The sequence below is a fragment of the Clytia hemisphaerica genome, unplaced genomic scaffold, assembly GCF_902728285.1.
Source record: "Clytia hemisphaerica strain Z4C2 unplaced genomic scaffold, Clytia hemisphaerica genome assembly, whole genome shotgun sequence".
In the NCBI taxonomy this organism is placed as follows: domain Eukaryota; kingdom Metazoa; phylum Cnidaria; class Hydrozoa; order Leptothecata; family Clytiidae; genus Clytia; species Clytia hemisphaerica.
The window spans coordinates 8,163-36,162 of record NW_027103726.1 but is presented as its reverse complement, the minus strand read 5'-3'; the positions used below and the strand labels follow the sequence as shown (position 1 = coordinate 36,162).

Below are 28,000 nucleotides of genomic sequence, written 5' to 3'. Positions count from 1 at the left end.
TTTTAACTGAGGCTTCGTAGCCAATTATCTTAATAACTGAAAATCCGCCTAATAAAAGTATATCTTCAAAAAATCCAGGAAAAAAGTATGTACTCTTGTATAATAAGCTACCACTGGGTAATAAAAATATAAAGTAAATAAAAATACATTTTTTAAATATTGACATGATTATGTAAAACAACTAATAACGACCTTTTGAAATAATGATTCGCAAGGTTTTTGTAGGGGCCACTCACATATCATTGTTTGCCACGACTTACGTCAAATTGACGCGAAGTGCAGGGTGAGTCAAAGGCAGTGACGCTATAGTCTTGGACTTAGCGTCATTTTGACGTTATTCGTGGGAAAATCGATATGTGAGTGGTCCCTTACTCGACTTGTTTAAAATCAAAGCTTTTCCCTCACTCCTCTGAGAGTTTTAAAAGTGAAAAAGCGGCAAAATGGGTGTGGGGTATGTGCGTGCCACAAGGATCATTATTTTACATCCTAGTCTCTTACAGGGGTACAAAAAATGAGCAATCACGAAATATCAAAAATTGACCCCCTCACAGTGTCATAAATTCTCATAATTTGGACCAAATTGAAAATTTTGGCTGAAAATTTGGACAAAAATCTCTCACAAGGTCGTAAAATTTTCGAAATTCAGTCTCTCACAGGGTTGAATTTTGAACTGTGCTTCTAACATACCCATCTATTCGCAAACCTAATACCCCGGAAGTCATTCAAAAAGCCCTCAATATTGTACTACCTAATCACTTTTTTGCAAAAGCGTTGTCAACTATCATCCTTTTTCTTTAACATGAGGACTTGTCCTTTATGTGTGACAGTGATCACACATGAACCTTGTTCCCAGGGTTCACCGTCCAACTGCATGGGAACTTTCTTCGCCTCTTTCGTCTTATGAACTGTGATCTGTGATGAAAAGTAAGATAAACATTGTAAACATCCAAAATAAAATTCAGAAATTAAGTTTTCCAGGAGATGTTTTATAACCATTGTTGGGATCGAGTGTCCCGGGGTATGTGAGTGGTTAGTGTATATTGACACCAGCAGTTAAAAACAAAATACAAAACAGATTATCTATACCGGAGAGAGAGAAGAATCAAAAGTCAATGAAACGTATTTTATTGCAGACTATATTGAGGTACTATTTCCGTGTATTTTTGAAGGAAAATTTTGACACCAACAGTTGAGGATACATTTGACCGCACGCGTAGAAAGAAAGCATGGAAAGCCAACGAAACTTAACAATTTTCAACTGCAGATTATATAAAGATACTATTAGCTTGTATTTTTAAAGGAAAATTTTTATACCAACAGTTACGCATAAATTATCAATCCGATTATTTTTACTTTTAAAGAAAAAGTATGAAAATGCAATCTAAACGTTACAATTTTCTGCTGCAGACTAGGTACTAATTCCCTGTATTTTTAAAGGAAAATTCTAACAACGGCAGTTACGCAAAATTATCAATTAGGCTATTTTCTACTTTAAGAGAAAAGTATGAAAAGCCAACCAAACTCGACAGCTTTCTGTTGCAGACATGTCGATGTACTATTTCCCTGTATTTTCAAAGGAAAATTTTGACACTGGCAGTAAGACATAATCATATAATCAATCAGATATTCTAATAAGTTGTACTCGTAGGCAAAACGTATCAAAAGTAAACCAACCAACCTTGACAACTTTGGCTCGTCCTAGTTTGATTGGTTCAGCCAATTTGACTTGTAGTTTTGCAATATGAAGGGCAGAGTACAAACCAGCAATCTCCAAATATCCATCGTTAAAACTAGATGAGGCAAAGGTATAATATAGTTTCACTAATGGCTGATTGTTTTTTACACAGAAGTTTTGAAATTCATTTTGTTAATTGGAAGAAAGGTTTTTTAATTTTGAATGCTCGCTAATGATTACCCAAATGGATATGGATTGACTATAAAAAATGTAAACAGTAGCTATACAAAATTTCCTTGTTTCCAGTATTTAAGTCATGGCTGTTGAAATAGTGAGATGACTTCATGAAATATCTTATGCTATTGTAGAAAGAAAATTTTTTGAGGTCACAGCGATAGTTTTCTTCAAGTAAAAATAAAGCCTCAACCCAATTATTTCCCCACGATGAAGATGTAACAGAAATTAACAACAATTAATCCACGTACCTTGATTCTTTATCGACCTCAAACTGGTTGTTGTTCCATATCTGACATCCACCACACCAACTATTTATATTTAATATAACAATTCCTTCTAAATGAGGTAATTTAATTTTCTTTCCATCCAGCTCCAACTCTACGCGTTCGTGTAAGTTCTTGCACTGCGCTTCCAAGACATCTTTTGACCCGTAGATGAAGTACATCAGCTGAAAAGCGAAATGTTGAAACTTGAGGTTGGTTGCAGTAATTGTATTGATCGAGATATTCATTTCAACTTTGGCTATCTCATCTCTTTAAGTTGAAATCCATTTGATTGAGGTTTCTGTTTTTTTTCTAACTTACCATCAATCATCATAGCAGTAAACAAGAAAACCTTAATCCCTTTAATCAAAAAAAGGTAAAAAATGATTATAAAAACAAAAACAGAAAGACAAAACAACAAATAAAACACAGTAAACATAAAGGTTTAACACCCACCTTATTAATTATTCTGCTTGTAAATAGTGATGGCTGATGCTCTCTGTGCTTATGGAAATTCAAAACAACTTGAGCATCACACCCCAATGAAACATAGCTGTTCATGGATAGATTCTGAAAACAAAAATAAATATTTTGATCAAATATAAGTTTGAAGTAAGAAGTTTATCATTGTGTTAACCTTAAGGAAAATTCCTTGAAAAAAAAGAAGATGTTTTGTATTTGCAAAGGAAAACATACGCGAAATTCGGGCTGAGGCTCACATCGTGATTATGGTTGGTCATGTGCATACAATTTTTTTTTTTTTTTGGCTAATTTTTATTTACTTAATTTTGGTATGATTTCATCCACTCTGATAAAAAGTTGTACAGAATTCTGTTTTCTTTCAAATCTATAAAAAAATCCACAAAATAAAGCACAAACGCTTTTAGCACGAGCGCGATTGCCTGCGTCTTGAAAGTGATTTTCAAAGGCATTTTTAATAATTTTTAATGTCATAAAACTTATTAATTAAGTCAATTTATAAGTCATTTTCTAATTAACTGCATAAACTCAAAAGAAATGTATAAAATTTTGTGTGAATCACCCGGTATTTATGTATTTCCTATGGTAAAAGCGTTGTGTTTTTCAATGAAGATGATACAGTATCTTCCCTAAAGTAAATCGATATTTGGTATTTTCCAAGGGAAATTATTCAGTGTATTTCCCGCGAGGAAAATGAGGTTTTGGTATTCCCTAAGAAATACATTGTCTCCTATTGTTAGAGGAAAATTATTTAAGTTTTTCAAGGAAATTTGAAATTTGAAATTTTTGCATGGACAAAATTTGGTTACCAGTCTCTTTTTGACCTAATTGCTCTCATTTTCTTAGGGTTTCGACAACAATTTGAATTGTGAAAATTGGCCAAAATCATAGAGTTGATCCACATGAAATTTAATCCCAGTTAAAGCTAATTACATCAAAGTATTAATTATTCAATGCTTTTATCAAGGTTAATAATTTGTTCTAATCCTTCTTTTCCAAGGAAAATGAGGTTCCGTATTTTCCAAGGAAAATGACATTCCGTCTTTTCCAAGGAAAATGACGTTCTGTATTTTCCAAGGAAAACAATGTTTCGTATCTTCCAAGGAAAAATAATGTTCAATATTTTTCAAGGAAATAATATTTCTAGTTTCAAAGGAAATTGATTCTTTTTATCTTACAAGGAAAATGACGTTTCTTATTTTCAAAGGAGAATTATGTTCCGTACTTTCCAAGGACAATTATGTTTCGTATTTTCCAAGGAAAATGACATTCTGTTTTTTCTAAGGAAAACAATGTTCTGGGTGAATTGCAGAAAAATAGTACAATGTTCAATCCGCAACAAAGGCTCTATTTATGCTTACAAGACAAGATCTGGGAACTAGAGGACCCCCATTTTTGTTTTGTTGTGACATATTAAATGGTTTCTTGTGTTAAAGACATTTATTGCCTTTAAATAATCTATTTAGAATTTTTTAACTGGTAAAAACTAGTACGGTGCAAAAATTTGTCCTGTCTGCAACGGCACAAAAGTCTTGATTTCTCTTTTTTTCTAGACAACTTTAATGTTCTAACTGTATCAAGCCAATGAACTTTAGGGAACCACATGCTTTTTGCAGCAGTATCATTTTTCTTGACTTTACATGTACTAGCTATGAGTGAAAAACTTTTTGTCCTGTCCACAACGAAGTGTCCCGTCCGCAACATTTTTCTCAAGATTGGGGCTGTAACAAAAAAATTATATGACAATCTAAGGAAGGCTATTTAGTAGAGTTCATCAAAAAGTGCCTCATGCGGACGGGACATTGTACTATTTTTCTACAATTCACCTTTCTGTATTTTCCAATGAAAATTATGTTCCATATTTTTCAAGGAAATTATGTTTCTAATTGTCATAGGAAATCGATTCTTTTAATCTTCCAAGGAAAATGATGTGTCTTATTTTCAAAGGAGAATTATGTTCTGTATTTTCCAAGGAAGATGATGTTCTCTATTCTGTATTTTCCTAGGAAAACAATGTTCTGTATTCTCCAATGTAAATGGTGTTTCCAAGGAAAATTATGTTCCATATTTTTCAAGGAAATGTTTCTAATTTTCATAGGAAATTAAATCTTTATATCTTCCAAGGAAAATGATATTTCTTGTTTTCAAAGGGAATGACTTTACATATTTTCAAAGGAGAATTATGTTCCGTATTTTCCAAGGAAAATGATGTTCCATATTTTTCAAGGAAAATAAAGGTCCGTATTTTCCAAGGAAAAACAATGTTCTGTATTTTCCAAGGTAATAATGTTTCTAAATTTCATAGGAAACTGAATCTTTTTTTCTTCCAAGGATAATAATGTTCTGTATTCTCCAAGGAAAATGATCTTGCAAGGAAAGCAATGTTATTGGATGTTCCGTATTCTCCAAGGAAAATGATATTTCTTATTTTCAAAGGGAATGATTTTACATAGTTTCAAAGGAGAATTATGTTCCGTATTTTCCAAGGAAAATTTTCAAGGAAAATTATGTTCCATATTTTTCAAGGAAAATAACGTTCCGTATTTTCCAAGGAAAAACAATGTTCTGTATTTTCCAAGGAAATAATGTTTCTAAATTTCATAGGAAATTGAATCTTTTTATCTTTCAAGGAAATAATGTTTCTTATTTTCAAAGGAAATTGATTCTTTTTATCTTCCAAAGAAAATGATATTTCTTATTTTCAATTTCAAAGGAAATTGATTCTTTTTATCTTCCAAAGAAAATGATATTTCTCATTTTCAAAGGGAATGACTTTACATATTTTCAAAGGAGAATTATGTTCCGTATTTTCCAAGGAAAATGATGTTCCATATTTTTCAAGGAAAATAACGTTCCGTATTTTCCAAGGAAAAACAATTTTTATTTTCAAAGGAAATTGATTCTTTTTATCTTCCAAGGAAAATGATATTTCTTTTTTTCCAAGGAAAATTATGTGGCTGTATCTTCCAAGGGAATGATGTTCCTTACTTTCCAAGGAGAATGCTGTTTCCTATTCTCATTTTCCTGGATTCCTGGATTCTTTGTAATTCAGTGTAAAAGGCACAGCATATTTCCAAGGTACATGGTTTTTCTTATATATCAAGGAGGTTAATGTTTTGTGTTTTCAAAGGGAATTGTTTTTTTGTACCTTCCAAGCAGAATGATACAGTGCATTTTCAAGGAAAATTATGTTTCGTATTTTTAGAAGAAAACGATTTACTTTTTTTAAGGAAAGTGATGTTTTGGTGTATTTTCAGAGGAAAATGATGTAAAAAATTGTAGTGATTTATTTCTCAAGTAATATGAAGTTTTTTTTTTCAATAGGAATAAAAATAGTAATAAAACAATGTGCACTTTGATTTGAGTTCAATTTTATCAATAAATCTTTTTAAAAGTGATTAATTTGGCACTATAAAATAATAATAAAATCAAATAATAAAAAATCAAAATCAAATTAGGCCTACTTTACATAAAATGGTTCCATTTTCATGGATTCAAGTTTTGCAAGAAGCACAATAAGTTTAAGGTTAGAAATTGGAAAAACTAGTATTACCTTTGCAGGAAGATTTTTTCCAAACAAACCAGTATTCTTAATATTGACAGTCCATCTATAAAACCAAAAGAACATATTTTTGACAGGGAACAGGCCTTTTAAAAATCATTTGAATTATGGCAATTATCGAGTTTTAGAGATTCTCATCAGAAAAGCTGAAAAGGACAAAGCTACAACTCCTTAAGCATTATCTCAAAGTATATATTTGCAAAAATTATGAGACATTCATTTAGGACAATTTGAACAATTTTTGGTCAGAAAAATCCACAATAAAAAAATTAGAAACCAGCAAAACCAGACAATTAGAAAAAATATAATGCTTATATTTGGACTTTGTTGCTTATTATAAAAGATGTTAGATTGTTTCTAACAATATACCTATCAAAGGGTGTTCTGGTAGCATTCTCAAAATCTTGTAAGAGTTCGTCAATCTCATGCTCATCCCCGACATATTTGACGCCCCATCCAAGAACACGTGCAAGATCATTGCCAGTACCCATTGGGTGTATACCAATTAATGGTCTTTTCTAGAAAATCAAACAAAACTGGTAATTATTTTTTGCTCTAAAGCTTATGTTGAAACATTTCATGAAACAAAACTGAGCTTTTCAGTGTAACAGAAGTTTCAAATGGCTGGCTACTTCAATGTTCTAGAAAATGACAGGACCATTGGATGTTGGATGACCAACTTATTTCACCCTTAAGGAAATTTGACACCCTGAACTATAGAAACTCCAAGAATCACATGAGAAAATTATTCACTCAGATAGCTTAACTTACAGGTAGCTCAACTTTATCAAGTGCATCAAGAACCCATCCTACTGTTCCATCGCCACCACAAACTAAAACTCTGCATTGTGTTGTTGGTAGAAGCCTGCAAAATTCCAATGCAGTTTCTGGTGGTATTTCAGATAAATCAATAACCTTAAAATTTAATTTGAATAATAGATAACGTAAAATAGAGTGCTTTGATTATTGGTTAAAATTTCTTTTGCTCATAACATGAGTCACTTTTTGTTCATTGAATTTTCCTGATTCCTTTCCAATAGCAATAACATGAACAAAAGTCTAACCTTTATTAATAATTAAAATAGACTAGGATATTTCATGGTTGGGTGTTTAAAACAATACTTTTTCAATTAATGGGTTTCATTTTTATTGAGTTAAAATAAACATCAAAGTGAGAGTCAGTTTATTGACTTAAATTATTAAAAATTATCCTGTGTTGCAACCAATTTTGGTGAATCTGGATGTAATGCCAGAAAGTCAAAATATAGATTTGGCAAAATTTTGTTCTTCTAAGGGTCACAAACGAGAACAACAATCCAAGGAAGAATCTCATCGGGCAGATTTGTCTACAGATGAAAAGGTTCCAACAGTGATTATCCTTCATACCTGAGCTGGATTCAGCAAAAGTCGGAAGGCTCTCAATAATTTGACCCCTTGGTTACTGCCGCTCTTTGGGTTGGCAATAACTAGCGTCGGTTCCCAATCTTTAAATGGAGGTGCTTTTACTTCCTTTATGACATGTCTTCTTCGTCCTGAGGAAAAAAACAATTGCTTATTTCAACAAATCTTCACTAGATATTGAGCAGATCGTTTTTAAAACTACAGGCCCTTTATTTCTATTTCTAAGATATCTTAAATTGTAGCTCATTATTGCTCAGCGTAACGGGACCATAAACTCGTAATTTTAAGTATTAACTTTTTTTCATACATTTAGTGACAAAGATGCTTTTTAATTAGTTGCTTATTATAAAATTGGTAGCTAGTAATAATTTTGATATTTTGAATGTTATTTTTCTCCTTTTTGTTACTCTGTAAAAAAGCCATAGTGTACATTACTAAACAGCAACTAAATGTTCCAAGGGAAATTCTGATGATTCTTTGAATGGATCCTTTGTCAATTATGTCAGCAGTTTTGGATTAAAAATGTTAATTGGGAAAAACCACAAAAAACTTGGAAATACCCTGAGTTATTCCCCTACTATGTACCTTTGCAATGATAATAAAAACATTGGCTTTTTAATGATGACTTTAGCATTTTTCAAGCATGTATAAGATCCACTATAATTGTCAATACTGAAGCTACAAAATAAAACTTTTCATGACTGATTTTGTTGAGGTGGATGAAGGATAAAAGTTAATTCTTTAGTAGACATTTGTAATAAGCCATATGTGTCCCTGCAAGCGATTTATTAATAATAAAAATAAAAAGTCTGGTTTGGTTGAAGTAAGTTTGTTAGGTAAGTAATTATCATTTTCTAATTTTTATTAAAATTGTGAGGTGTTTTAAAGAAATTACTCCAACTTTTGATACTTTTTTTCCTGTGACTTTGTTTAATTTGAGTAGAATGTCTGATAATCTTGCAACATGAAATCACCACAACAGTTTAGCATTTCCAATGCATTCCTCTTGGTTGATAAAGCTTTCCATGCAGTGCAGAAGGCTTTTAGTTTTGGAGGCAAAGAGTGAAAGATTGGAATACACATTTTTTATTAGAACTTCTTGATTACAGTTGTGTATGATGGCATTCAAAAATTGAGTGAGGTTTTCAAAAACAGCAAAAAAAAAGAAATTTGAATATCCTTTTTAAAAATAACTCTTTTCAAACGAAACTTCACAATATTGGTTCTAAAGGTGATATAAGTAGGTTGAAAAATTTTTTTTTGTAAAATGGGCCAAAACTGCGGCACAAATCAAGAAAAACACTATGTTGATAAAACAGCAGCCACAAATTTGTTCATTGAGTAAAAATCATTTTTTTCAGATGAAACTCGTAGCAAAAGGGTTTATCCACAAAATATCAAAAATGGAACCAAAATCATTGGGTCACTGGGCTAGAATTGCGGCTCAAAGTTGACGATTTTTTAATATGCTTTGATTGAAGCCACATTTTAAGCCCATTGAAAACCCTACAGCCACAAATTAAACCTATTAGTATCTTTATAAGACATTAAACTACCAAATTCAAGAAAAATGGTTAAAAAATATTGAAGTCTTAAAGCAGGACAGCACATGAGCCAACCCTAAAAATGCCAACTAATACTTATATGTAACAGCTCAGAAGGTTTTATGTACAAAAAATGGTATTTGCAGCAACAAAATGTACACTTTTTCTTAAAATAACACTGTATTGTATCAGATTGTGTTTGCTTTGCATCAGGTTTTGCAAATATTCATATTTCGAAAACAAAACCCAACCTGGAATTTATAAATTTATAAATTAGTGATTGAAGCCACATTTTAAGCTGTTTTAAGCCCATTAAAAACCCTGCAGCCACAAATTAAACCCATAAGTATCTTTATCAGACCTCAAACTACAAATTCCAAGAAAAACGGTTAAAAAATATTGAAGTCTTAAAGCAGGACAGCACATATAAGCCAACCAACCTGTTGAGTGAGCCACATGACATACAGCCACAAAACCTGCCCTAAATTTGCCATCTTATATTTCAAGACTGAATCACTCAACTTCAAAGGGAGCCACATTTTTGGAAAGCTCATCAATTTCCTTATTTTATAGAATTTTGTACTACACAGCAGCCACAAGAATATCAACGCTGTGGGCTAAAAAGTGGCTGTGATTGAAAACCTCACTTTTTGGGGTTCTATTTTTGAATGCAATCGTATATTTTTTAACAATATTTAGCCCATAATGTTCTTATTGGTGTTCTTGAAATCAATTTGCTTAAAATTTAAAAAATTACCATGGATTGAAAGGACAAACAAATTTGTTTCATTTTAAATTGGGAACTAAAAGAATTACCGCCATTATGAAATTTCTTTTGAATTCAGATAATTTTGAGCAAATTTGGCTGATCTTATTCTTACAATGTTCTTATCTCCAAATTCCTCGTAATTTTATCCACAGGTGTTTCTAAGTTCACTTTTTTATCCACTTGCTTTTATCACAACTTTACCAAGTGTTTCCAAGATCACTTTTAATTTATAAACTTGCTTTCTTTATAACTTTCAAGAGTGTATGATCAATTTTATTGATTCACCATCTTCATAACTTTCAAGAGTGTTTCTAGGTTCACTCTTTTTATCGACTTGATTTCTCCATAACTTTCAATTTATTGGCTTGCATTATTCGTTACTTTCAAGACTGTTTCTAAGTTGACTTTTGTCAACTTGCTTTCTCTGTTACTTTCAAACTAGAGTTTTTCTAGATTCACATTTATCAACTCGCTTTCTTTATAACTTTCTGTTTTATTGATTTGCCTTCTTCGTAACTTTCAAGAGTGTTTCTAGGTTCACTCTTTTTATCAACTTGCTTTCTCCATAACTTTCAATGTTTTGGCTTGCTTTATCCGTAACTTTGAAGAGTGTTTCTAAGTACTTGCTTTCTCTGTTACTTTCAAACAAGAGTGTTTCTAGATTTACTTTTACTAACTTGCTTTCTTCCTAACTTTGAAGAGTGTTTTTTAAGTTCACATTTATCAACTTGCTTTCTTTTTAACTTTTAAAGGTGTTTCTAAATTCACAAGAACCAGCAAAAACATTATATTACTGTAGTAAAACCAAGTATTTTGTTGCTATAAATCAAGGATTAAGATCAATTTTATTTGATTTGAAATATGACGTCATTTTGTCGTGCGATTCTATTCCCAGGAAAACAATTTACCATCAGCTGAATAAGGATTATTGTTGCACCTTTGCTGATGTTTTTCAGCTTGAGTTTATGTCTAATGTTATGGTTTTTTGAGGTGCAGTAATCAAGTTTGAAGTAATTATTTATTAGTTTTCAAGAAAAGAAAAATTGTGACATTCCATAGAAAAAGGATTACTTTCGTTTTCAACACTTTATCGATATGGTTAAATTAACGATTCTATCGATACACCTATCGATACATCACATAGGCTTAATGATAGACTTTTATCGATAAGAATTTAGCAATGCCAAATTAGCGATAGAAATAGCGATAAGAGCTTTTTTGTTAAAGAAGTCATTGCAGTGCTATTTAGCGATAGAAAGTTATTGATAACAATGAAAAATAAGCAATAGAAAATAAGCAATAAAACATTATTGATACAACTTAAAAGTCATTGTAGTGTTTTTAAGTGTCCAAATTTTTACAAACAAAATGTCTAAAGACAGAGTATGACGGTTGCATGATACATATAGCAGACTTTTTGAGAAACAGAATACCCCTGTCTCTTAGGCACAACCGTAGCATCCGTTTTTAACATTTTCTCTAAGCCTTTGTTGTTTTATTCATAAATTTCACTAGAGTTTCTAATTCACTTTCTTAGTTTTTAACTTGTTTTTCTTTGTAAGCTTTAAAATAACAAGAATGGTCAACAAATGTCAACTCGTTACATTTCTTTCACAAGCGTCTCTTATGTTTAAGTTTTCAGAATTCGCTTTCTTCATAACTTTTACAAACGTCTCTTATGCTTAGTTTTATCAACTCGCTTTTTTCTTAACTTCCACGAGCATCCCTTGTGCTTTGTTTTAACAGCTTGCTTTCTTTGTAACTTTTACTGATGTCCCTTCTAGAGCGGCTAGTTCGAAACGCAGGTCACAGGTCACAGGTCAACAGGTCACAGGTCACAGGTCAACAAAGTGCAGACCGGAAAAAAGATAATAAGATCATAACATATACATAACATAACATCAATTCATAACGCGTTAAATTACAAAAAAGTAATACATGTTATTTAGATATTATAAAATGACAATTGAATAAAATAACAACCTAGTGACACTTACTTACAAAAATAATTACAAAATCATAAAATATGATGCCTAACAAGACAAAAACACGAAAAATATTTATAATACAGAATGTGATGTTAATAGTGTGAATGGATATAAAACGGCACCAATCAGAAGCTTGTGAGGTCCCTAAGAGAGTGGTTTTAGAAGGATGAAACTAATTAATCATCCAATTGTTATTTTAATGACTTAATGACAATTTTTGACAAAAATGTTGACATAATCACAAAATATCATGTCTTACAAGAGAAAAACACCAAAAATATTTAGCATACCGAATGTGATGATAACAATATGGCTGGATATAAAATTACACCAATCAGAAGCTCGTGAGTTCTCTGAGAAGGTAGTTTTAGAACGATGAGTTTTAATTATATGTAACCATCATATAACATTACAAACATTACAATATGTAATATACCTGTCATACGTATAATATGGTTTTAAATTTTCTGGTCTGCGTTATACACGGCGCAAACTGCGAAAGATCGATAAAAGTACATGGTTAAATTTTGATGTTTGAAATGGTTTTATATGGATGAAATTGCTTGAGAATTATGTTTTTGATAATTCTTTGTGTTTTCCAAACATTTTCCTCTGCAATGACATTGATTAGAGTCAACCTGTCATCACTGACCTGTGACCTGTGACCTGCGACCTGTGGCCTGTGACCTGCGTTTCGAACTAGCCGCTTCTAGAGTTATCAATAAAATCAATCAAGCTATCAATAATTTTACTATTGATACACCTTAAAATTGTAATTTTTAAGTTAAAGCAACTCTGATTAGACATTTTGACAGACCCACTTGAAATCATCATCGCCAAGATGCCCTCATATCTCAAATTTTTGAGAATTTTCATAAAAGTTTACACATCTTTCCACACAGCAAAAAGATTTTTACATTGTATAAACAATATGATTTAAATCTTGTATACACACCTTTCCACCCAACTGTCTTCAAAGTTATAGAAAATGGGGGAAGAACCATTTTACTGTTTTCACCAAATGTACAGTGATCTAAAAACTGTCCAAAACATTGGCCTTCATGGACAGTGGTTTGACACCAAACACATCGATAATCACATAGTTTTGGTTCAACTCCACATGGATTGGTACATACAGCACATGCGCTGCAGAGAGCAAGATTTCCTTTGACCCAGTGATGCTTCATAGTCCTTCTTTCTGTTGATAAACTCATAACTTTACATGCTAATCTTTTGTTTCCATCCTCCTCACACTCATCATGAACACAAACCCAGCATGTGTCACAGAATACTCCCCGAACAATTGTTGTCTCACAGATGTTGCAAAAAGTTGGCTTTATAATAAAGTCTGAATGTACCCAATGGTGCCCTTTACGTGGATCTCTAACTCTGAAATCATGATGTCTGTGTTTTCGCAGTTTTGAAATCTTTGTTATAGCAAAACATAAAATCATAAAAAACGATGAAAATAAAACTATTTGTCTTGGTTGCTCTAGCCATTCGAAAAACGATACTTGATCCATCTCCGTTCAAACATGTATAGACTCATCGAAGGATCAGAATTCGTTAGCTCTAAACCTGATTTTTTCTAGCATTTAGGATTCGATCAACTTGTCATTTTCAACACTAAAAACTGGAAAAACGCTGCTGCCCACAACAATTTTTTGAGTTTAGCTGTTAGTTTGGTATTCCTGTTAGTTTGAATAAAAGAGCTAGCCCGGGGTCCACTTAAAGCTTTTTTTATAGACTGGATGGCGCGATTAAGTGGCCCGGTAGTATATGGTAATAGCCTTTTGCCTAGGCGGACTGTAAAACAGTCCGCCAGATTTAAGTTGTTTTTTGAAAATAAAAACAGTATGAAGCGATGTTTTTATTTGAGAATATGGGATTGCAAATCTGTTACTGATGTTTGTTTCTCATTTTTGAGTATATCTTTCAACTCCAAGTAGTTTTTTTGTTCTTTGGATTATTTAATTTTTTTTTCAAAATGGCAACCTCGCCAAATGCTCCTAGTCTACTTCACTGGACTCAGCGTCATAAAAAATTATCAAAAAGCAAAGTTCAGCCAAAAGTAGACTCTAGTCTATAAAAGAGCCAGCTAAATAGTCTCGATGTCTCCTTTGCAAATTTAGAATGATAGTGATGGTAGGCGAGGCAAAATTCCTGAGAACTCAAAAGTCGCACTCTTTCTTTTGCTTATTTTTGATTCCATAGGAGATTGACTGGCATAAACCTTCACGGAGAAGAACAATTAGAGGACTGTGGATTCTTCGCAAAGCATGTCGGTACTTTCACTTTTAAAATTTTTTACCGAAAACAAATACCTGCTCTAAACAGACCCTTCTCTTGTCGTAAAACCAAAAGATTTTCAAGAGGGTGAGTAATTAAATTTCAATTGACTTGATCGTTGCTTGTGTTTTTCTTTACCTTTAAGATTAATTTTGTTGCACATTAGTCATTATCATCAAATCTAATGGCTTCTTGAGATACTTTCAGATCAGACTTTACTGGCTGACTGGACTTACTTTTACTTTCACTTTTGGTTAATTTTGGTTGTTTTAGTAAGTAACTATTTATTTACCATTTGAACACTTAAAATACATGAGAGACGGTATCCACAAAATAAAAAGGATGGAGACCGCCTTATAGCCTGGACTAATCATAAAGATGCGGCCACCTAAGTGCAAGTAACAATTGTAAAGGTAGATGTTATATCGGATGGCCAATCGTCACCTTGTTTTCTTTCCGATCTCTTATCCTATTTTTCTCTTTTCTGACTGTCTGAGTTTCTGAGACTTAGTTTATCATTTCTGACTGAGTTTTCATACCTGTCAATCATTTGTCCATCAATTTTGACCAGTCTAATTTTCGCACCGAGTGGGATTCGAACCACCACCAAAGAAAGACCTTCAGCTTCGGAAGCCAGTGCTCTATCCGTTGAGCCATCGCCGCACAGCAAAACTACGCAATTCATAACATATTATACTGAACTGGCAAAAGACGGGGGTAATATTATTATAATATGGGTAACAGTACCCCTTTTTTAAACCTGACTGAAATTCGAGCCGTTACTAGCAACCCTGCAGGGCCCAAGGCGCCGAGTATGCACCCGGCACAGTGACAAGCCGTTACTAGCAACCCGACCCTACCTAACCCCCGGAAAAGTGACTATCAGCGATCCGTGGATAAAAAAATAAAATAAAAAAATGAAGGTGACTATTGGCCATCCGATATAAGAGCATCCAATTGTAAAATACATAAATTATAAGCTGGCATATAGCTCTGGCAAGAATCTTTTCATCCACACCACACAATCTTAATTAAAACTACAAGTCCTGTAAAAAAATAAATCTGCAGTGAGATTTTATGTCTAAAATTGAGTTTGAGTCAACTTTCAGCCAGGGGGGGTGGCAGTGTAGACCTAACAGCCTAGACTAATGTTAATTTTTCTTTCAGAAAAAAGACTATAATTTGTTTACCTTTTTTCCTGCAGCTTCCCAACATCCAAGCTTTCAAACATCACAAGCCGAATGAAATTACTTTCGATTTCCCGTAGAAATTATGCGATGAAAAACCCGGGGGTTGAAGAATGAAGACTTTTTATTTCCGAACAAGTTATCTTTGCTTATAACGAAATATTTCTTTTCAATATATTTGCTAAATATAATGTTTGATTACAAAAATACTTTACACTGTATTTAAACTTTTAAAAAGTCGATTCTGCTATTCTACTTAGCTCTTTGTTTTCATGTCTAACCCCCGTCTCAAAAGAAGTCCCAGAATCCCGAGTTTTTTGCAGTCGGGCGTTCAAAACAAAGGCGTTTTCATTTTTCCGCCCACTTACAAATTTTTCTTTATAATAGGCATTTAAAATATCAAATTAAAAAATAATAGTATAAAACCTTATTTTCTACCGTATAGTATTTCTTCTAAAACGAAAAAACAAAATACACGAGAAAAATAAAGAATTTACGAGTGTTATCAAGCCACCCAAAATGAACTTTTATTCGTCCACGTCATCGAATTGTTGTATACGTCACGATCTATTGTCAACCATTGTCCAATCCCGTAAGCGATTGAAGTGCCGTCAGTAATAATCTGAGAAGAGAACAATAACATTATGACATCACACAAATAAATTACGCTGGGAAAGTCCGCGAGGACAACATGCGGTCTTAACATTTTTCGCAAGTTTGGGGGGAAAACGAAAGTACTCTATTTTTTACGTATGGGGAAGTGTTAGAAAGATTTACAAAATAGAAAAGTTTCGTTTTGGGGTAAAGAATCAGTATTGCGAATTTAAGCGAGTTTCTATTTTGCAATTTTTCTACAGAGCCAAATAAAGATTTTTTTTATTGTTCTTGCTCGATTGCCTCTAACGATAAGTTCTATAGTTATGAGGTTATCGAGACAAAATGTGACGAATTTGCGCGGAAACGAAATTTAACATTAGTCTAGGCTGCCTAAAGCTCTAAAACAGCATCTAATAACATGAAAACCAGAATATGATTCTTCAATGGGAATCAAAACTATAAAGTGCACTTACAAACATCAATTCGTCAGATCTAACAAAATTAATAACCGCACTGTCATCATTGACAATAAAACAAACGATTTTCTGTCAAGAGCCTTGTAAACATTCCAACAACTTCCATCGAAATGATCTATCACAGCTCAGTCTACCATTTTTAGCGCGGTCCGAGGATTGAGCCGAGAATGCTCCGCAAACTCCTGCGCGGGTGAAAAACTTCAATCTGTCAATCATTTTCTCAAGCGGAGAGTACCCGAAGCGATTCTAGCTTTACGATAGTGCAGCGGGTCATCAATGGATAGTATTCAATTATCATTATCCCTTTATTTTCATTCCTAGAACTTTTGCAAAAAAAGGAAAAATAAACTTAAGTGCTTGAGTGCAGCATAGGGTACAAAGTCCAAACATGCGTTTCCCGTAATTTTTGTGGGGTCTATACTGGGGGGGGGTACTCAGGCAAATGGAGGGTACGGTATTTGCCGCCCTTAAGGGTACCTTTTTTGGACTTCCAAAGTCCCGCTAAGGGTCGGAAAAATCAGAAAATCAAATTTCAGTCCCACTAAGGGTCGGAAAAATAGGAAAATTTTAACTTCAGGAGGTACCGTCAACTGCTCCAACTTCGTACGAGTGTACGCGACATGGGACTTGTTGATATCTGGCCTGGCCTATTTGTTCTTCTTCGTAACAGACACTCGTGTATGTTCCACTACGGATTTTTTTCATATTTTGATTTAAAAGCTTACTTGGTGTGAAAGGGAAATTGTGTATTTTTTAAAAAGCTGTTCATTAACTCAAATCAAATGACTTTAGAGGTTCGGTGAAATGGTGATTGAATTGCCGTCCCATGTTTTGTCAGATAGTCCCAGATTAGAGCAGTTGACGGTACTTTTTAACAACTTTTTTCTAGAAGCCTCTTGTAGGAGAATGTGTCTTTCTATAAGAAATTTTATAACACATCATGGCAGATTAAAAAGACGATCAGAAAACAAAAGCTTTCATTTTCGCATTTATGGGGAAGAATGAAATTTTCAGAAGATGCTTTATTCTATATGAAGATTCCCATTTCTGTAAAATCGTGATTCCCATAGTTGCGAAATGGTGGCTATGGGTAATTCCTTTGTTCTTTTGCTATTTTCTATCGTTCTATGTGACGTAAAGGCACAAATCGAAGTACTTCCACTAACTGACTTTCAGTCTACAATCAGCGCCGAAATATTTGGCACAAAAGGGGAATTCCAAAGTTTAAAAATCAGCAAATGATTTTTAAGTGCTTTGAAGTACAGTTTGGAAGTAGAGTTTTAACTCTGAGTTTTAACATTAAACTTAAGACTTAGGAGCTTAGGATCTCAGGATCTAAAAGCTCAAAAATGTTCCAATAAGGCTGAGAATGTAGCCTGGAAGCTACTTATCACCTCCCAATTTGTAAAATCCAATGAAGCAAAATGGAAGTACTGAAACTGCAATTCTCACCCGATTCTGAAAAAAGTTGAAATATTCAAAATGGCCAATATGTTTCAGTGCTGATTGTTGATTAACTGCTTATTATTGCTTTTTAGAAAAAGGCTTGATGAATTTATCTTATATTATCATTGTGTACATTTTATGAATTTAATTGACCAAGGGTAATTTGAAATCCAAAGTATGTTAATTTTATGATCAGGCAATAAATAGTAAATGACTTATGAGAAACCTGGATTGGGAACATTATAGTTTTACCATTAACGAATGAAAGATTTGTTAAGTGTTTATTTGATATAATTTTATCTGTGTTGTTAAGATATTTTTAGCTGATTTGAATCACAAATTATTAAACAAAACAAGAATGGATGATACAGTCATGGTTTCACCTGTTAAAGATGATTCATCAACAAGAAGTACCTCACATGATAGTGGGTTTGACATTGTTCCACATATGTCTGATTCATTTGCTCCTCCACCTTCAATAAAAACTGCTTGTCGCGCTGACGGTGATAGACATGAACAAAGGAAAGACATTAAAGAGTTGAAGAATTTGAGAGAAGTTCGAATGAAAAAGGAATTGGTTTATTTTGATAATGAAAAGATTCCAGAAATTATTGAGAGAATACAAGCAAAGAAAAATCTTGGTTAGTATTTTTGATTTGAATCTTTGATAATATGAATAAATTTTATTATTTACATTGAAAACATAGTGTTAATCACTAATTTACTGAGAATCTTACTCCAAACTACAGAAAAATTATATTTCATCTTCCTTTCAAAACAAATGTATGGAGTAAACTTTTCATTTTCTAGATCGTGAAATTGAGACTGAGATAAAAAACCTTGAGGATATGATCAAAAACAAGGACAATGTCAGAAGAGAATATTTGATTGCAGCTGCCGAAACTGCATTAGGTAAAACAACTTTCGCGCCTTTATTGGACCTACCTCGGAGGTCCTTTAAATTTACCCATGTCGGTCTCTAATTTTCAATCTTAAAAAAGTTAGTACTAGGGTGATTTGGGAATGTTTTTTCTTGGTAAACCGGCTTCTATGTAGGGGGTGGGGGTCCCTATTTTACCAGGTACTAAGAGGGAGTTGTGGTATCTAAGACAAATTTTTCCTGAATAATTAGGGTCAGTAAGGGTCAGTACCCTGCAACAATACAGCTACAATCAAAGTCATAATATTTGAGAAAAAAGGGAAATTCCCCAGGAAGTTTTGAAACCACAATCGATTTGTAAGTACTCTAAAGTAGGTTCGAAGGGTAGAGTTTTAACTCTGAGTTTTAACGCTAGATAGGATCTAAGGATCCAAAAGCTCAAAAATAGTCCAATAAGGCTCAGAATATAGGCCTCGAGGTCTGCAAACCCATCCCCCATCCCAAATTGAAATATTCGATTTTAAAAATTAAAGAGAAAAAATCGACTTTCTCGCCAGAACTTTAAATCTTGAAAAACGTTAAAATAATCGGAATTCTCAATATATTTCAACCATGATTGTTTACAATTTAGAAACAATTTTTAAATTTCTTTTTCAGCCAAAATGAAAGAAACCAAACAAATTGCAAACGATGGTGATAGCACATTGAAAAGAGCAATGGAAATCGTCCAATCAGTATTCCCAGCATTTTTATCCATCTGGGAAAAATCTAAAGAGTGTACAACTGAAAATGATCAAGTAGATTATGAATTGATGAAGTTTGAAGAAGTAAGACATGAAGTCAGACAAGCTGGATTGGATGTTGATCTTCGGATTGAGAAATCAAACATTTCAAAACAGCATATTGGTAAGAATTTTCTTGCTATCCAGGCCATATTTTAGAAAGACAAGGCAGCATCTGTTGGTGACCAAAAAGGGCACTTTTTCCAGTGTTTTTTTATTAAAAAGGCTGTTTTTACCAATATTTTAGTAATTTCAAGGGCAGTGTCTGATAACCGGGTGCTTAAAGGGCATGACCATGAAAAATGGCCTGCTATCTACTTTCTCTAATAAAAAGTGCTGTTCTTCTATTGGCAATTGAAAGAAATTGGAAAGTTTTTTTTATTCGTATTATTTTCTGACTTATGATAGCTTTTAGGCAAAAAACTCATGTCTCACCGTTGCATTCACCGAATATTTCAAAAGGCATGCCACGCTTTATTGACTATTTCTCATCAAACACTTATAATATGCAAGTTATTTGAATTATATTCTACAGATAATGCCATCAAATTTGCTGAGGCAGATGTTGAAAAAATCACCAAGTTGAACAAACGAGAAGTAGAGGAAAACCGTATGTCTCAATGCCATGATAGTAAAACTGAAATAGACGCTGTGGTGGAGAGTGAAATTGATATGGTGGACACGTGGATTACAACGTGCAAAGCGGACAAAGAAAAACTTAGTATGATTTCATTCGTTTTGGTTTCTTTTGAAAAATTTGAGGTCTCTAATGTTCCTATTCAAACTTATAACCCAGCGAATACGTTTATTCTGAACCTAAGAGTACACTTATATAAATAATCAAGTATTTAACGCGGGAAAAATGAGTGCGACAAGGCAAGGTAGGGTTTTCGAAAATCACCACAGCTCAAATTTTTTTAAATTCTTGTAATTAAAAAGCAAGGGTAACCGATTCGCGTTCATAACTTTAGTAGTTATTTAGGTGTAATGAGGTGACTCCATTCTTTAGGTCTAGGACTAATTCGCGTACTACCTCTCTTTGCAGTTTTGCAGAGCTTTAGCATAGTAAGAACATTCATCTTGTGTGGCTCTCTTCGGAGTTGAGAGTGAGGGAGTCTATAACCCCTTTTCTATTGGCGCTTAGCCTGGGAGATCGAATGCTGAAACTGAGCACCAAACCTACTCTCAGCTCCCATCTACGAGCCTGATCGGATTCCCAATCTACTATATACTCTTTTGCTGAATTAGCGGTGACAGGGGAACGAAATCACAACCTTTGGGTTGTAAGGCTAATGCTCTATGGACTGAGCTATATAGAATTTTAATTGGATGTATTTTTCTCTCAGCTGAAATCGAGGACGAACAAGAGAAACGGCAGAAGAAAGCAACTGAACTCTACAACCAAGACATCAAGATCAGGAACGAACATTTAGATTTCAACGTGAAAGAGATTGAAGAATTAGAGGAGAAATTACGAATCAAGAAAGAAGAAGCTGAAAACCGAAGAGTAGAGTTGAGCTTCCAAAAGCAAGTTCAATTACGTTCTCAAAAGGTTGGGATTTGTCTTGATTACTATTTTATCAAAAGGTCTGAAAAGGTTGGGATTTGTCTTGATTACTATTTTCTCAAAAGGTTGGGATTTAACTTGATTACTATTTTCTCAAAAATTTGGGATTTGTCTTGATTACTATTTTCTCAAAAGGTTGGGATTTAACTTGATTACTATTTTCTCAAAAAGTTGGGATTTGTCTTGATTACTCTTTTCTCAAAAGGTTGGGATTTAACTTGATTACTATTTTCTCAAAAGGTTGGGATTTATCTTGAGTAGTTTTTTCTCAAAAGGCTGGGATTTATGTTTCTTCTGCAAAGGGCTTTATCCATTCTCTGTTTTTAGATATTTTCTTAAAAATTTCTATAAAAATGTTTTTAATAACATCCTCAGTTTTGATGAAGTGTAATCTCGCTCAAAATATATTGAGAATTTAGGTTAATTCCTCGTTTTTAGCATTTTACAGTTCGGGCGAGAAAGTTGTTTTTGGGCTGATTGATAAATTTATTCGAATATTTCAAATCGGGTTGGGTTTATAGACTTCCAGGCTCTATATTCTGCCCTATTGGACCATTCTTAGACTTTTGGATCCTCAGCGTTAAAACTCTACCCTTCCAACCTGATTTAGAGCACTTCCAAATCGTTTGTGGTTGTAAGATGATAAGAATTTCCCTTTTTTCTCAAATATTATGACTTTGATTGTATTCAAAATTAGACAAATTATACGAGTTCAGCATGTATGAATATCTTTTCAATTCCTAAATTTTTAGCTTCATGACGACTTGATGAAAGAAATGAAAGAGCATCGTGCTGCATTGGAAGATATCCAGGCTAAAGCAAACACTGCTCGCAAAGTGGTCGAGAAAATGAGCAGTAAGTCGCTTTTGGAATACATCTAAATTAGAAAAAATATATAAATACCAGTCCAGATAGCTGATAATTGTTCTCTTTGAAAATGTGGTCAGTAATAAATTTTTTTTCTATCTCGAGAAAAGTGATGTGTAGAATGTGTGAATTGACCATGAAAAATAAGAATAACAATTACTGTGACTGTTAGGATAAATTCATTTTCACTGCCAATTCAATTATGGTGATTTTGTTTTAGGTATCCCGCTGCATACGGTTTGTTTACAAATTTGGTCAGTACTTTTATGTCCCTTTTACATGTGATAGAGTAGATTTTACGGAGAATTTTTTTCTCCATTTTAGTTTGCGGTGAAGCGTTAGTGGAATCAGCCATGAAGGCGGAAGGAGAATTCTTAAAAGAGTTGAGCAATTTGGAGATTCAAGTGATTGAGAAGTTGCGAGATGCTTTGGCTCACAGTGCAATCGAATTACGAATCAAAGTTGATAATGCTACCAAGAATATCGACGATGCTAAAGATAATGTAAGTTAAGATAAATCTCTTAACCATAGGGGGGACTTTAGCCTGTAGTGTATTACTCTGTACCAGAGTGTATCTAACGAAAATTGCTTCGTAGTACACTCTGTGCACATTGTCTATTTGATATAAAAATCCCCGTACGGAGGCCTCTGCGATGAAGTATGATTTATGAATAGCAACACTTCTCTTGTCGTCTCCCTCACTCCATCGCAGTGGTCATTTTGAAAAATCTCAAATGAGAAAAAACAATAACAACATACCTCTACGGCAATGAATTTTTGAAATTAATCGTAGTTACTGGGTGTGTGTACACACAAGTAGTGTATTGGTTTTAGACAACTTCAAGCTGTTATATTGGTTAAGTAGCTAAGTAAGTTTTCGATCACAGTCGAAGGCTGCTCTTTCGATAGCTATTCACCCGAAGTAAGCGGAGGACGCCACTCTTCTCTCCGGATTGCTCCACTTACCCTCGTTCCTTCTCATAATTACTGAGCATCTACCAGAAAGGCATTAAGTACCATTTTTGTAGTAGGAACGAAGTCTTTAGTATGACTGCTGGGAATTAAACCGTAGCTGGATACTCTACCATTGCTATATGGCTAAGCATGACGTCATCGCTGAGTTGCTGTTTTCATACTTAGATAGATCTAAGAAAGTTGTTTGGTGTTGATGCTTGAAAGTCCTTAGGCAAACGCTAATTATCAAATAAACGAGGCATTATAGAACACTTTGACGCGTATTTTTTCCCCAATATTCAATTTCTTCATTCCAGGATTCTACTGGCAAGCCCAAAGAGATACTTTGTTTTGTGCAGATGAAGCTTATAAAAGCGTAGGTTGAAAGTTATATATAATTTGCATGGTTCCTTTTTTTTGTTTTACAGATGAAAGTTCTTAAAGAGAAATGGCAGAAAGCAGCTGAGCGTCAGAACAAACTTCAAGTAGAAAGAAACAAAAAGGAATATAACGAGTACAAGGCAGAAGCCAAACGAGAAAAAACTCTTTTGGAATCGTCGCAGAAAGAATTGGAATTACTGACAGAGAAAATGGGACATTTGGAAATCAAACTGGCTGATTCTGGAGTTGAATTTAAAACATTGGATGAACTACGTAAGTCAAGATTTCTTCAATAAAGAAGCTTTTTGACAGATCACTTTATTTTGACGTCAATCTAACGTTACATTGGTTACACGTAAGTTGTAACGCCCCTGTCGACGCACCGGACTTTACAAACACCGGACACGTAAATTCCGGTGTTGATCGAGGATACTTTTTAACACCGGACGATCTCGACACCGGAATTGAGTCCGGCGTGTCCGGTGCGCATTACTTTTGAAACAAACTTTGTCCGGTGTCCAGAAATTCGAAAATTAACACCGGAAAAAAAATGTTTCCGGTGTGGCTGAGAGATACTTTTTGGCACCGGACAAACCGGACTGAAAATTCAAATATAGTGGGGGGGGGGATAAAAATGATAATCGAGAAAAATTTGGATTTTTAGCAGGGGGAACCAAACCATGAGGTTTTTATGAGATTATATTGAGACAGCCTTTATTGCTCAAATTTTCCTTAACTCTGATAGCAAATTTAAGTTTCCAGTGCGTTTTTAAGCTTTAGAGACTGCTTTAAAAATATAATTTTGTAATCATTAACAACTTAATTTTCTTTCATTTTCCTATTTTTCAGACGAACTTCGATTGGTTGAATGTCAAGAAGACTACAATGATTTTAATTCGCTTTCGTCTCTTGATCCCTCTGAAGATGAATTGTCTGATGGTGGGTTGTGAGAATGAATGGATAAACATTAAGTGAATGAATGAATAATCATCTTAAGTATTTCTTTTTTTTTCGATTTCATTTCACTGTTGTTTAACTCTTGTATCCACTACACACCCATCTCACTGACCCACGGAACCCCTTCCCACCGTAAAAATTGGCCAAAATATTGTCCCCAGTGGAAAATGATACTCAAATTTTTTACCCCACTTAAAATGATCAAATAAACCGATCCTCGTAAATGTTATGCTATTTTTTCCATTCCCACTGAGTTTTCTGCCTCAAAAATGATGGATAACAAATCCCCGGCTATATAGAACATGGGAATATCATAGTCCTCATTAGCCTATCTCTATCCCAACACGCGATTTTTTATCACTCTGTTGGTCTATCGCTTGTTACCACTTTCGCGTCTACGATGGAGAACTTGACCGAATTTATCGACACCGTGTTTTTTTTATAAAATTCGTCGTCACTAGCGACGAAAAAAGATGGCGGCCGAAAACATAAACAAAGAAGGGCGGGTGGAAAGGAAAAGAAAAATCTTGGTTGTTGAGACTTACCGCAGAATTTTTTTAAATATTCTGAGGTGTTTCGCTGTGTTGATTTTACAAAATGTTACAAAAATTAAACACAACAAGAAATGTATTGAGTGTTGTTTATAAAATTTTCATTGCTTAAAAAGTAAAAAGCAGAAAAGTAACAACCATACATCTATCAATAAAAGCATTGAAAATAAATTGCTCAAATTTTTTGAATAAAAAATATAGAGCTTACCACCATACATAAAGACGGAGGAATACAAGAATTTAAAAAATATGGACGGTGTCGAGGGCAAAGCCGTGGTAGTCTGGTACAGGCAAAGTCCTCATGGAGTTTCAGTTAGTTATTTTTACTCCCACACGCTGAAAAAGTTCTACCGGTTATGCGAGAAAGCGGTGTTCTGGGGGGGGGGGGCGTACGGGGCTTCTGATTTCCGAAATTCCGAGCATTTTTTACCTGATTTCCGATTTTCCGCAAAAATATTTTGCTAATTCCGATACCGATTTTTTTTCTGTAGATAATTTTCACTTAAAGAAAAACTTTGCTATTCCCGCGGACAAAATTAAGGAAGAAACTGTGGGAAAACTGTGGGAAAAGAATATTTTTATTTGTTGAAGTAAGGTCGCGGTCATACAGTACAACTATTACACCAACCTCGAGCTCGTGCCCCGTGTATCCCAGGCTTTATTTTTGTTACTGATGGACGCCAGAGAAAACCCTGGAACTGGCTGGTCGAGTTCCTCACTGACCTTTTTATAACCCTGGACCAAGCAATATCTGCCATCTTTGATTGGAGTTCTTTTGGAATTGGCACCCGAGGAGAGGCCATTGCAGTGTTAAAAATTAACGTCTAACGCCGCTACATCATCAAAAGAATTGTCATCAGAGGAAATGTAGACCTAGCACTCTCGATGCTTTTACACTGCTATCGAGTAGTGCTGCCATTAGGGTACCAATTTTCAAAAAACTCCGATCAAAGATTTTGCTTGGCTGGGATTGAGAAGCTTGGTCCAGGGTATATAAAGGTCAGTGGGAACACTACGTCTTAAAATGATTTGACGTTAGAAAGATGCACTACGCTGCAATGACTTCAAAATTAAAGACCCACGGAAATCTGACGTTTTCATTTACGATTGCGTAATTTTACGCGTTTGAAAACCAAACAATTCCAGTATCTGACGCCCATCAGTAAACGTCGAAAAAGCCAATAGTACGCTGGGAACGAGGTTGCTATCACACCCTAATTCTAGTTTCAAAATAAACATACTTTACAAAATTAATAAAAATCATTGAACAAGTTCTTTGAAGTTTATCGAACTTTTGGTCACAGGATACCAGCTACCTTTTCTGTTGGTAAAATAGTGAGCCGAACATGGATACAAACGTTTAAGAGATTCTTACGAACCTTATAAATTCAACAAAAAGTGTCATCATATTCAACGTGCTAGTGCTTTTCAAATTAAACATGTCGGTGTTTTCTTTAAGTTTTTTTAAAGACCATTCCGTAAGTTGAAGTGAGATAAACGATTTGGTCGAAAAAAAACCATGAGCATCAGTTAGAGTATCCGGGGTTTTATTAATGTTCTTTCTGATGTCTGTCTCAAATGACAAAATAGAGAACAATGCTTCAGATACCATACCAATAGCCTCTGGAAGCGGCTTCAGCTCATACTGTTCTCTGGAAAAGGGAAAAAATCTAGCTCACACCAATGTCCTCGGTAATGTAAATGGATCGCCTCAATAGCTTGCGTACCCTCTTATTCCTGTTCACTCTTATTGAAGAGGGTAATGAATTATAATTAGATAGAGACCCTTTAAGAAGCCCCTGCAAAAAACATTCTTGACCTTGAAACCGAAGTTATATACTTTATACTAAATACTGGCCATATTAAAAAACAAGAAGAATAAATGACCTTCTCACAAAGCTCTCAAGGCATCGTGCCATACATTGGTCCGTTTTGAAAAATCTTCCATTTTTTGCTGCTTACAAAAGGTCCGCGCAAGAAATAAGATTGTGTTTACCTCTAGCTTGACGCCATTGATTCAGAAAGCGTCTTTTGTGGATAGAAATTAATTCCGAAGCACACAATTGGATACCGAAAAACCGAAATTAAAGCTCTTCAGACCGAATTTCTGCAGTAAAAATAGGAATTTTTCCGAAACCGAAGTCTTTTTGGATTCCGAAATACCGAAGTGTTTTGACGTAATTACCGAAATTCCGCACAAAAATAGGCCCATTTCCGCAATACCGAAATCTCGTACGTCCCCCACTGTTCTACTGCATACAAAACAGTAAACTTTCACACTTATTTTATTCACCCCCAAGATAAAGGAATGAATGAATGAATGTATTAATGGATGATCCAAGGCGCACTTATGGTGTAATTAATGTTTCTATTGTATTTCCGTAAAATAATTTAATAGGTAATGGCTAGTTACACATTTTTGGATAACTTTCTCAATTTAAAAAGTTTTTTTGCCCTTTTCTAGCTGAATAAAAATTTTTGGCCGACTAGGAAAAATCTTGTCTTCTTTAATTTTCATTTTTCATTTTAAACTTTTCACAGAATTCAAACTGCTCGAAATGATCTTTCCAACGAGGTGTTACTTTTAGTTATATATTTTTTTCTCCTCAAGAGCAACGTTTGAAAACGTGCAGACTGTCAATTTTTTAGGACGGACATTACTTGCTTCTTTTAGAAATTATTGCCATAGTGATTAACTCCCGCAGTGGATTTTATTAAAACTACTTTCTATTCATAAAAGATCACGTCTCAAGGGACATAATCACAATGGTAATTGTTTGAATACGAGGCAAGTGACGTTCATAACGTAATTTAGGAAAAGATCTATCGATGGCGGTTATGAAAAACTATTAGCCCTTTTCCCTGTTATGAATTTAAGTCTAGGCGTAAAGGGTTTTTGACTCTACAAATAATAGTTTAAGTTTTGTTTTAACATAATATTTTTATTTTGAAAACAAATTCTTTTTGCAACAGTTGAAATTTTAGATGCATTATGCATGATGATAATCTTTTTGATTTTTTTTGTTTGTTTGTTAGGGATTTTATTTAGTAGAGTTTTGTACATAATTTATTAGTAAGAGAGGCACTCTGTATTTTATAAAAGTCAACACCTTTATAAAACAGTAATAAAACCATTTAAAATGAAA

General features: G+C 33.9%; 2 protein-coding genes across 2 annotated transcripts; one reads left to right on the top strand and one right to left on the bottom strand.

Annotated features, from left to right (window-relative positions):
- Window positions 1–13,598, bottom strand: LOC136804633 (diacylglycerol kinase epsilon-like). The gene is made up of 9 exons (XM_067061236.1): window positions 12,875–13,598; window positions 7,604–7,749; window positions 6,989–7,132; window positions 6,587–6,735; window positions 6,209–6,263; window positions 2,632–2,745; window positions 2,161–2,360; window positions 1,679–1,790; window positions 1–912 (listed from the first exon to the last, which is right to left on the bottom strand). The coding sequence occupies exons 1-9, from the start codon at window positions 13,440–13,442 to the stop codon at window positions 775–777; spliced, it is 1,626 nt and encodes a 541-aa protein (XP_066917337.1). The 5' UTR covers window positions 13,443–13,598; the 3' UTR covers window positions 1–774.
- Window positions 8,247–28,000, top strand: LOC136804632 (myosin heavy chain, clone 203-like). The gene is made up of 11 exons (XM_067061235.1): window positions 8,247–8,454; window positions 14,134–14,295; window positions 18,238–18,555; window positions 18,725–18,826; window positions 19,452–19,700; window positions 20,112–20,297; window positions 20,923–21,128; window positions 21,896–21,998; window positions 22,335–22,513; window positions 23,394–23,619; window positions 24,196–28,000. Exons 3-11 carry the CDS (start codon window positions 18,273–18,275, stop codon window positions 24,294–24,296), a joined length of 1,635 nt encoding a protein of 544 aa, XP_066917336.1. The 5' UTR covers window positions 8,247–8,454; window positions 14,134–14,295; window positions 18,238–18,272; the 3' UTR covers window positions 24,297–28,000.

Bases quoted from the DNA above. Each gene is read 5' to 3' on its own strand.
- LOC136804633 (XM_067061236.1), bottom strand. From the start codon at position 13,442: ATGGATCAAGTATCGTTTTTCGAATGGCTAGAGCAACCAAGACAAATA. The intron at 6,264-6,586 runs GTATATTGTTAG...TTGGTTTTATAG, and splicing joins ACCAGAACACCCTTTGATAG to ATGGACTGTCAATATTAAGA. The intron at 2,746-6,208 runs GTAATACTAGTT...TTTTGTTTTCAG, and splicing joins GAAAAAATCTTCCTGCAAAG to AATCTATCCATGAACAGCTA.
- LOC136804632 (XM_067061235.1), top strand. From the start codon at position 18,273: ATGGATGATACAGTCATGGTTTCACCTGTTAAAGATGATTCATCAACA. The intron at 21,129-21,895 runs GTTGGGATTTGT...CTAAATTTTTAG, and splicing joins TTCAATTACGTTCTCAAAAG to CTTCATGACGACTTGATGAA. The intron at 23,620-24,195 runs GTAAGTCAAGAT...CCTATTTTTCAG, and splicing joins TAAAACATTGGATGAACTAC to ACGAACTTCGATTGGTTGAA.